This window comes from Amphiura filiformis, chromosome 3 (genome assembly GCF_039555335.1).
Source record: "Amphiura filiformis chromosome 3, Afil_fr2py, whole genome shotgun sequence".
Classification (NCBI taxonomy): domain Eukaryota; kingdom Metazoa; phylum Echinodermata; class Ophiuroidea; order Amphilepidida; family Amphiuridae; genus Amphiura; species Amphiura filiformis.
This window is the reverse complement of record NC_092630.1, coordinates 69458679-69470616: the sequence shown is the minus strand read 5'-3', so window position 1 is coordinate 69470616 and position 11938 is coordinate 69458679. Positions and strand designations below refer to the sequence as shown.

The 11938-nt window shown below is 37.3% G+C and overlaps 1 protein-coding gene across 1 annotated transcript in view; it reads left to right on the top strand.

Moving 5' to 3' along the window:
* Positions 1 to 11938, top strand: part of LOC140149036 (fibrocystin-L-like) — a 46485-nt gene that overhangs the window by 8499 nt on the left and 26048 nt on the right. The window contains 9 exon segments of the mRNA XM_072171183.1: positions 62 to 229; positions 903 to 1103; positions 1633 to 1841; positions 1844 to 3281; positions 6069 to 6338; positions 6897 to 7148; positions 9187 to 9432; positions 10502 to 10681; positions 11153 to 11386. Coding sequence (XP_072027284.1) covers positions 62 to 229; positions 903 to 1103; positions 1633 to 1841; positions 1844 to 3281; positions 6069 to 6338; positions 6897 to 7148; positions 9187 to 9432; positions 10502 to 10681; positions 11153 to 11386 — 3198 coding nt within the window.

Here is an 11938-nt window from a genome sequence, read left to right as displayed (position 1 = left end):
TATAGGTCATTTGAAAACAAGCACATGCATCTAACACATCCCTGTTATTTTCAATCTATAGGCAAACACATTCCAGTGACATGGACATACCTAGCGCAAACAATTAACGCTGGTGACACCTCCATGACGTTAATAGAACCAGTCACATGGGAGATTGGTGACCAGATTGTAATTGCAGCAACTACCCATAAGCACAGTCAGAGGGAGAATGAAGAACTGACTATCACAGGTAAGATATGACGGTGGGTGTCACAAGAGTGTCACATGAGTTAAGAGTCTCATGAGTGTCATATGAATGTCAACTAAGTGTCAGATGGATCCACCGGTCAACCACCTGTCCCCTTGCTGAACCGATGGTTAAATTGCATTCTATTGTAACAAACATAGAAACCAGGAACAGTTGCCATATCTGCCAGGGTGTTGGTGGTCAAGTGGCAGTTGGGTTTTAAAGCTATCCTTAACAATAATCCATACCCTAACCCAAATCTTATAATGTTAACCCTAATCCTAAAACCTAAACCTAACCCCTAACTTTTAAATCTAATACCAATCTGATGGGTTTGCAGCAGATATTCTTGCCATGTCACATGAATTAAGCTGTCATTGAGATCAATTTTGATAGCAATTACATTCAAAATTGGAAATGGAAAAAGAAACGCAAACTTTTGCAAACATTACCCCCTCAGGATCCCAAATATGGCCAATAGAGTGGCATTTGCCATAATACTTTGGGCCAGCATGAGTTGGCCCCCTTGTCAAAAAACTGGACCGACTTATGGCACTATCAATAGTTTAGTTGCTAAAAAAGACTTAACTTTGTCAGTATGTGCTCGACTAATATTTTGGAAAATTCATAATATTTGTATATAGCTCCTAAAATATGATGACTGATCAACTTGCAGGTGTCTCTGCTGATGGCATGACATTGACCTTTGAACCGGCTGTTGAGTATGAGCACATCTCTGTGCTTCAGACTATAGATGGTGTTACCTTGGAAACCAGGGCAGAGGTTGGTTTGCTGACCAGGAATGTGGTTGTCCGTGGATCAGTTCATTCTGAATGGACAGATACAATAGAAGCGTGTGAAGCAGAGTTTAATACAAGTAAGTAAGAGTACTGGACTGGAGACCCAGAGGTTCAAATCCTGGTTAGGGAAGATTTTTTTTCTTCCTTGGTCAGGTGAGGCAAAGAATAACTTTCAATCATTTTGATAAATTTATTTGGTTTTAGAGGAAAGTGTTTGAAATACATTGAAATTAATCTATGTTTTCACTAAGTTTAAGTTGCATACCTAACCTATTTTTGCAATTGATCTTACCATATTTTTGTATGATTTAAACATATTTTAAAACTGTGACAAACATATTAAGAAGAGAATAAGAATTTGGGGAAAAGTATCTTGCATGTTAGTTTTTCATGTTAAGGGAAAGCTTAAGACTGGATTCTCATTTTTGAAGTTGCTTTCACTAGCCAAAATGTATTCCAAAATATGGATACATAATTTATGGAACAAGAATCAAATTTATAATTGATTATCCCTCAATTTGGTGCAAAATTATCCAACTTGTAAAAGATACGAAGCTTAAAGAATGGCATATTTGCCACTTACTCAAACATTTGTTCCACCCACAGATCAATTTGTAACCCAGACCTGTTTCCGAGGTAGATTTGGGGAAGAGACTGCAAGTGACCAGTATGGTGCTGCCATTATGTTATTCGCTAAAGAACCAGACAAACATCTTGCCACTGGACGTCTCTCATACATAGAGGTCACTCACGCAGGTCAAGCTTTCCGTTTGGGTCGCTACGCAATTCATTTCCATCTCAACGGTAAGCGTGACCCGGTAATTATGTGCGTGGCTGTGCTATTCATCACACCTTCAACAGAGCTGTTACCGTTCATGCTGTGCATCATCTCCTTGTGGAGCGTAATGTTGCTTATAATGTCATGGGTCACGCATACTTCTTAGAAGATGGCATCGAAACAAAAAATATCATCCAGTACAATTTAGCCATATTTGTCCGCTCAAGTAACAGTCTGCTTAACGTTGATGTCACTCCGGCAGCATATTGGATCACAAATGCAGACAATTACGTCCGACATAACGCAGCTGCTGGCGGCTCTCATTTTGGTTTCTGGTATAGGGCTCCTGTACATCCAGAAGGTCCGTCATTCACAAACCAAATTTGTCCCAGGAATATTCCAGTTCTGGAATTCTACAATAACACAGTCCATAACCAGGGCTGGTATGGTATATGGATCTTCCCTATTTATTACCCAAAAGAAGGTGGTGCATGTAACGCATGGGCATCTGCTCCTGCTGAGTATTATAACCTTACTGCTTGGCATGTGGAGAGAGGTGCAGAAGCAGTTGAAGTTGGTGCTGTACGATTTATCAATTTCCTAATATCAGATGCAGCCATTGCTGGTTTGGAATACCAGACTTCATGGGATGCATGGGGTGGTCCTTTAATTCAAAATTCTGTCATCATTGGTCACAGTGATATTGCTGAGTCAATTTATTCTTGTACAGAAGCAGGAGTTAATCTTCCTAAAAGCAGATATCTTACCGTTGATGGCGTCAAATTCATCAACTTTGACCGGGATAGATGTGCTGCAGTCCGTGCTTGTAGTGATTGCAAACCAGATGAGGGTGGTTACCAAAGCAGATTTCAAAATATTGAGTATTTCAATTCACCCAACAAAGCCCGATGGAAGTGGCAACATGAATGCTGGTTGGAAGATCTTGACGGCACCCTAATAGGGGAAAGTGCCAATTATAAATTGCTGCCATACAATCCTAACCTACCAGCAGATCGCTGTGAATGGGGCAATTCGGACTTTGGGTCCAGCGACTTGCCTGGAGCCATTTGTGATGAAACCATAACATTACATCGTTTGGCATTCAATAATTCCCTTCCAACGTCGCTTAAATTCAAGCGTACTGTATTTGTCAATGACAATGGAGCAAGTTATATCAATTTTCACAAGAAGAGGCTTACACATCCTGATGGATGGATGATCACACTCATCGATGGAGATAACTACCGCTGGTTCTTTGAAGACCTTGATCATCTGACCAATATAAGCTATGATGCTAGATTTGAAGAGTTTAGTGATGGAAATTTTGTCCTGATGAATCATAATTTTACTCAAAAACCTGATGCAGTTTCCCTGACTGGTGACAGACAGAATGGCACTGTAGCGATTCCAAGCTACGATGCTGATGATCATGGAGACTGGAATTTTGACAACAGTACCAAGGTCTTCACATATCTCAGTAAGTATAGTCTATTTTCATTGCTGTTTGTAGGTAAATGTTTGTCTCAGAATTTTGACCAAAGATGTTAATGGAGGATAAAACATTATCTCCACCATGTACCACGGCCCTGCAAGGTGCTAACACTTGAAAGTGTTCATAGTTCTGGTCGCTAGGGTTCAAATCAGTGGCGTAGCTGCCGGGGGGGGGGGGGCAATTGCCCCCCTGGCAAAAATTGCCTATTTGGGCCCCCGCCCCCTAGTGCAAGGAAAAAAGAGGGAAAAGGAGGGAGAAAGAGGAAAAAAGAGAGGAGAGAGAGGGGGAGAGAGGGAGAGGAGGGGCAGAGAGATGGGGAATCCACACGATATGCAATACCGTACGATTATTATCAATAAGCCTGGCAAAAATTTTCTATTTGGGCCCCCGCCCCTCTCACCCCCCCAAGTGCAGGGAAATTGGTGGATTTGGGCCCCATACAGGCTTGCCCCCCCTGGAAAAAATCCCAGCTACGCCGCTGGTTCAAATCCCCGCACAGGCATGGAATCCTACGTAATATGTATCATGTTCGCTTCCATCTAGCGATCAATAACCTGAATAACCATTGTGTAATTCAATTCAATGCACAAGCTCATACACATGTGGTTCTTTGATGTTAATCGCATATAATATGACCCGTGATCAATAATGAACGTTGGTCAAAAGACGAGCTTACTGAAGTGAAAAATTATGTACATGCAGATTCATCATTTATGCATATATGCAAATCATAAAAAGCGATTGCTTGATCAATCCAAATTAATTTGTTAGCGTTTATTTCTAAACCATATTTCAAAACCACAAAGTGTTTTACCTGACTCTTGACCCAGAAATGTACGAATTTGATGAGAAATTGTGATGAAAAATAATATTTTACAAGTCAGATCAGATAGAGAAAATCTCATTACACACGTTAATTACATCACAATCCAAACATAGATGGTCAAGTTCATGGAGTATGTTACAAACTGTTGTATGTTTTGCCATATTGTTTTTCTACAGGGAATAATGTTTTATCGATAAAATCGAACATGAAAACCTATCAAAAGCACAACAAAAACGTGCATCGCTATTTGTATGCATGAAACAAATTATATAAGAATTGTACAGAAGTGACCTAACACTTATAAACGCTGTATCTTGAGAAATTGAATGGTCTGATGCTAGAATCTTGGCAAGGACACTCTGGTGAAATGTGATTAATTTTGTGTGACGTTTGAGCGTTAAATGTTTCAAAATTTAAAAATGAACAAAATGCGAGTAACTATGATGTCATCAACATGACAATAATATTCATGATAAATAATTATTGCTCTCTAACAAAATGGTTAACAAATGGTTTGAATACATCGTACGACCTTATAGTAACTGTATCTAGAAATTTGTGCAAGTTACTTGTCAATTTTTGACAGAAACAAGCTTATTCTACGGTTACTGACCAGCTCATTAGCGCGGTATGGGATATTCTTTACCTCGAGTTTACTGCCCTCTGTTGACGACAGGGCTTCGAACTCTTATCAAGGCGATCTAAGAAGTGCAGGGCTGTGGTACCTACCAATCTTATACTAGAAATTCTATTTAAATGAACACAGCCTGACATAGCGTGACAATTTTTTGTGTACACTGCATGATGTACTCTAGCGTCTGTGCAACTGTGCGTGTGTAATGCAGAAGTGAATCCGAGCTGTGTTCATTCAATTGAAATTTCTAGTATAGATTGTTTAATATTGTGTGCTTGTTTGCGATCTCCATGTAATGTTGATAATATATGAGCAAACTTATGAAATTCTCATGTGTTCAATGCTTTGTAAGATGTTGATTATCATTCAATTTAGGTCTTTTCAAATACTGTAAAGTGGGATATTTTTGCAATATCAATTTTTCACAATTTGGACTGTTTGGAGCAGTTTTACAGTTTCTTATATTAGCAATAACAAATAGTTACACATTAAATCCTTTGGGTGAACAAATGTTTGGCATGTTTTTAAGTTTGTGGTTCTGGAATTAACTGCAAAAAGGGCGTAAATAAAATCCTTGCAAAAATTTCCTGCTATACATAGGTTTGCTTTAAGCTCGGAAGTGACATCATGCAAAACTTGTTTGCGGTTGCTCTGCAAGCGTGCCAACAAACTGTCCTCGTAGGCGTGCGAGTACGCTCTGCGCAATTAACTCTATACGGGCGATTCGATATTGTGGCAAGCGCAAAACGCACATACATTACTACCAAACTTGAGGTGAACCAAATTATCTACTAATGTGAGAGTAACCTTTATTTTTGTACAAGTGTTTTTATCAATTGACGTGCTTACTGACTTGACACACTATACAGTTAGGAGGGGATCAATAATACTTATGCAATAGAAACAAATAGAAACGATCTTTGGATCGACCATCAATGCTTGGTTGATCATTAATATTAATGAAATCAATTAAATGACTATGAATCCTTGCCTGTATTAACAATAGTCAATATAACTTAAGCAGCATCTTCGGTTGATCCAATTGATCCAAAGATCAAACAAATTTGTTTCTAGTGCTTTCATTCTGTACCTATTTCGGACAATACTTGTGGTCCAATTCCCTTTAACCTTCTCCCAACACTCTCAATGTATTATGGAATCTCTTATAGACATTTGCAGATCAGAAATATGATGAGTGAATGTGAATCATTTATAAATCTAGTTTTGAAACAAATTTTCTTTTGTGATTAAAATCAAATTGCAATTAATAAGAATCATCAGGCAATAATTTATTTTCTTCTTTGTGTTACAGTTTCAGGCAAAGGTCACTCGAATGCTGACCTAAGTGTTAATCTTGATGTATATCGTTGCTTCCACAAGGATTGTGGAAGCAATGTGCCATCTCCTCCTCCAGAGCTGCCAGATGTCGGCACCAATACCTCAAGTCGACCTAGCAATGTGTCTTTGTGGTCAGATGTTAAGACATGGGAAAATGCTCCTGCTGGGTGGGGGAGTAATACAGGCGATGGGAGTTACACCGGGGCACTACCTCAAGATGGTGAAGATGTGATGATATTGCCAGGTAAGACCATTTAGAGGAAAACATGAATTAGATCAATTTCATTGATCATATCTTATTTATACCAATACCTACTCACAATAGCACTTGATTTTTGAATTAAAAAGGTGTTTAAAAAAAAACTACGTATGAATATTGACTTGTACATGAACCGAGATGAATTGACCCAAATTCAAACAAATGGTCAAAGATCTCATTTCCATTGACCGTGCTGGTTTCTAGAGAAACTACATCAAGCCACTCGTTCAACAGGGCAATCTCCTGAAGGTAATAGAATCGGAAAGCGCAGATCTCTCGCAATTATTTATGATCTTGCAGGGGGGGTGTCCTAAGCTTTGCGATCTGGGCCTCAATTGATTTCCTGCCAACCGTCTGCAATCTTTGGGTAAAAGATCTCAAACCAAATGTAGATTCTGTGGTAACCAAGAAACTCTCATGCATGTTCTTAATTCTAGCACAGTTTCCCTCAGCCAAGGTAGATTTATGTGGTGCCATGATTCAATCTTAAACTTTAAGTCTCGACACACTTAACAGGGAGTCCCTTTATTTTCCCTGTTACAGGCGCATATGTTGTGGCTGACACTGACTTACCCGTGATGAGAAAACTCTTCATATATGGCACATTGGAATTGGATGACACACGCGATTTCAACATTACTGCAACATACATACTGATACAAGGAGGGCGCTTAATTATTGGATACAGTGAAGAGGAACCCTTCACCCATAATGTACATATTCTACTAGAAGGAAATCATTTTACTGAAGATATTCCACTGCCTAATGGTCCAAACTTAGGATCCAAAGCAATAGGTAGGTATTAATCAGTTAAACAACCAACCAAAAGTAATTAATTAATCATCAATCAATTAGTGGTTTTATTAGTGTATTATCTATATGCTCAATATGCTTATCTTCACCATATCTTCTCCCAATATTGTTTGGTGGGGAAAGGGGAGGGGGCATGCTTAAGATGAACATTGAGACAACACTATTATAATTCTTAGTTTCCAGTGACTCATATAGCGTGCGCACTATGCTAAGAAGAACATAGGAATTACAGTGGTGTTCGATCACATTTTTTCCGGGATAGCAGGTACTAAACAAAGGTGCGAAAGATCAACCAGGTTAATATGATCAATGACTCGGTATAAATATGATACAGGCTTTATATGGCCATTTTAAAGCAATTTCAACCATTTACAACAACTAGGGTTGTAAAGGGGTGGAAAGTTTCCGGGAATTTTGGAAAGTTTCCCGGAAAGTTTCCGGGAATTTTGAAGGGCCCGGGAATATTGGGAATTTTGGGAATTTTCAATTATTGGCTTTTATTATGTTTTTTACTTGTATTTTAATATCTAATCATTCAGGAAGCAAATGGAAAGCAAATTTAATCTTTTCACAACATTATGATGTTTTCAATCAGTTACCAATGAAGAATAGGTCTTGTTTATATGTCCTTTTACCACAGATTTTCAGTATTAAAAAAATTAAAAAGATTTTTTTACGTGGGATTTTCTAAGTCCGGGTTCTAAGTCCAGCATCTTGCATATTTTTATCCTTAAATGTTGCATATTTTGGGAATTCCCAAGTACCATTATAAATAGCCAATTACTATTTCTTAACCAAAAATGTACGCAGTTGGGATTTTTCAATAGCTTTGAGTAACTGAGACAAACATTCCTCTTTATTTTGCCTTTAGAATATGGTAGTCATTTTGATTGACGATGTAACTTGCCATGTCATATAATTGACTTCCTCAATTGAACTTTAAATTGCTATGAAAATGGACAATATTCTTATCATTTTCAGAAACCATTTGTTAAATAATTTATCAGCAAAAGAGTTCAGTGGAATGATAGACATGTACAATCCTATTGAGGTATTTACAAAAAATCAAAACATGTTTTAACATACCGTATGAAAATTTCAAAGAAAAAATTTGGTAAAATCATAGGAATAAACCTGTTGAATTCTGCACCTTGAAGATGATGAATTTGTAGCAATAGAGCTGACATCATAGTATTTAATTGCATCCAAAAGTTGAAGAAGCATTAGGAATGGAGTAAAACAGTCAATTTAAGAAAGAAATTAACTTACATCAAAAATAGTAAAATATGAAAGACTTGATTTAAATTCATTTGGTGATTTTAAAAAAACATTTGATTTAAATCGCACCAACCCTGTTGAATATGAATGCTGTAAAACTACCAAACGCAAAAAAAAATGCGTATGTAGGCCTTTATCATGGTACATGTGTATTTTGGTACTGAACAGACGATATTAACTCCAGTGCATTATCTCATGCAAGATCTTTGTAGTTCACATCTTATGAGCTATGCACTGAATGAGAGTTTAAATTTAGTATTCATGATCAATTAGCTGGTAGCTGGTAACAAAAATGTTGATAGTGCTAAAGTATTCTATTACTAAAATAATAGTTCAAGTCTTTATGTAATATTAGATTTAAGATAATGAGTATCCTTCAGAGTTGTGGTTATTGTTCAAAAACTCATTGTACTAGTGTAAGATGTTTTACAGAACAAAAACATAGCGCAGTAAGATCCGGTCATGCTTGTTGTTTTCTTTGATAAAAATGGTTATTGATCATTCTTGAAGTTCTTTATTATGATTGTATGCTCTTATAAATTACTCCAATACCCTAATCTACACAGTGACTCCCCTGTTTACACTTTGATTTTTAGATTTGAATGAAAATTCCGAAAATTCCTGAAAATTCCCAATATTCGAAAATTCCGTTAATTCCCAAAATTGCGGTGGAAATTTTCCACTCGAAAATTCCGGGAATTTTACAACCCTATTACAACACAAAAGCAATTTTTCCCTGTAGGTTCATTTGGTGGTCTTGACATTCATGGTCAGAATCGCAGTGTGTTCTGGACACACCTAGCAACACCTGTAGCACTTGGTGATGACACCATCACAGTTGCAGAGGATACTGATTGGGAGGAAGGTGATGAGATTATAGTGACATCTACTTCTTATGAGCCGTGGCATACTGAAACATTCAAGATTCTATCAGTAACAAATGCAAGGACATTTGTGCTGAATGCAACATTTGAGTACAGCCACTCAGGTAAGTATGTATTTTAAAATTGAGATGTTTACCTTTTCCAGGGTCCTTGGTTAACTTGTACTAGGTGAAATTACTCTGTTTTTAATACTGCATGTGTCAATAAAGTTCCAGCTTATGTCCACATAAATTCACAAAAGCACATGTCAGTCATGCAATATGCAAAGTGCAGTTTTTTCAGGTACTGCACTCAATTGTGAATACAAATCTTGCCAATCTACAGTGTTGTGAATCTTGAACACAGTGGCAGATTTAAACTGTCGACAAATCAGGAGTGGCTGACAAGGGCCCCTGTGGCCTAACACGCCCTTGCCTTTTTTTTTGGCTTTTTTTTTACATGGTTCTTAATCAAATAACTTTAAGTTAAAACCGTATTCAAAGATGCAGTGGTTAGAATATTAATGAAAATTATATGTATAGTATGTGTATTTAGGTATATTTGTGATAGGGCCTACTCGAGTTGCTTCTCCACCTACTCCTTGGCTAGCATCCCTAGCTCTACAACTACAAAAGTCTCAGGCCCGGCATGTGGCACATCTAGGGCCCCACCCCGAAGATGTACATGTTACCTACTTTGGCACCAGCCAGAGATCCCGGGCCAGCCCTCAGGGGCCCAAATGTAATTGTATATATATATGGAAAATACCATTTCTCTGCCAATAAAATAATATTATAAAATATTAGGAGTTCATTGATATATATTTTCATGATTAAATGATTGCTTATACCTGAGGGCATAAACAATGTTTAGTCCTGAAAATATATGAATGAACCCTGTTCATACTTTGCCATAATATTTTGTGATTCTTATTTTATCAAAATAATAACAAGAAATAACATTGTTAAAAACTGTGAATTGCCTTTCCCTACCCCACAATCGCACATCTGGGCCAATGGGCATAAACGTTGCTCTCGGCCAATCAGAAACACCTAAATCTTGCAAGTATGAACAAATTTTCCTCTGACCAAGTTGTCATAAACAGGGTGTGCCTTCCTTCTGGCTGTCTACATACATCCCTAGTCCAAGTTTCACTAAATTATTTCTTCTATATCGCCATATTATTTCTTTCAGTTGGAGAGCACACAGCCACAGATGGTGAAGTAACCTACGCATACGGTCTCAAAGCAGATGTTGCTCTGCTTACAAGAAACATCAAAATAGAGGGCGCTGATTATTCTGATCTCATTGAAGAGTCGTTTGGTGCTCGTCTTATCGTTGGCCGATTCTTTCAGGATGGGGAGATGTACCTAGGTAAAATAATTTATACCATTCTTTAAGCTGATGCAGACATCTTGTTCCTGAATGTTTTATTGAATGATAATGTTCAATGTTAGTATAAAGCAGGCGGTGTTCAAATGAGGATGTTCTAATTAGCATCCTCATTCCGACTTCATTCCTACTTTCTCACTAACAAATGAAAATTAGCATCAACTTATAGAAAACCTGTATTGCAACATTTTCCTATATAAATATCGTGAAATCTCGTCACAAGCATATATAGTGTTATTGATGAAAGCTAAATTAATATGATACATGCGTAAATATGCCAATACAATAGATTGCTCTTACAATAAATTTTTTGCTCAAATTCCATAATGGCACCTGGATTAATTTAGCTTTCATCAGATACACTCTATATGCTTTTAGAAAAGGTTTTACGGTGTACCTCTAGCATTATCAGTGGCTTTCAAATATTAATATCCAATTGATTACTTCTTTCAGGTTATGGACGTATTTCTAATGTTGAGTTCTACCATTCTGGTCAAGAAGGCTGGACAGACTTTTATGATCCTCGATATTCTGTGGCATTCTTAGACACAGGTCCATCGGTTGGAGATTCCTTATCCTATGTTACTGGCTGCAGTTTCCATCAAGGATTTAGCTCTGCTATAGGCTTATTTGGAGCACAAGGGGTCCTCATCCAAGATAACATCATTCATCATACTGTTGGATCAGGTAAACTGTTTGTGTGTGGTATTAAGGTTGGTCTGAACCCTGGAATTATGGAAACTTTCGGGCCTCATAACTTCTAAATTGTTGGTCTAAAGTATATAAAAGTATGTTCATCTGTGCTGTCAAATTTGGGCCAAAATGCTATTTTTGGCAACAAATCCCAAAAATAACGGTTTTTGGCCCACTTCTTTTTTCGTGCAACGTAACAAAAAAATTCTTGGGCCAATTTTTTTTTTTTATTACTTTTTAAAAACTAGATAAAAATATCTAGGACCAGTTTTCATTTTTTAGAATTTCGACCAACTTTGACCCGATTTTGGCCTAAATTTCAAATATTTTTGGTGAAATTGGTCAAAATGAAAAAAAATGAAAAAACGGGTCCTAGATATTTTGATCTAGTTTTTAAAAATTAATAAAAAAAATTTTGGCCCAAGATTTTTTGTTAGGATGCACTTAAAAAGAAGTGGGCCAAAACCGTTATTTTAGATTTTGGGCCAAAATGGCATTTTGGCCCAAATTTGACCTCACAAATGAACTTATCAAGTCTTTGCCATT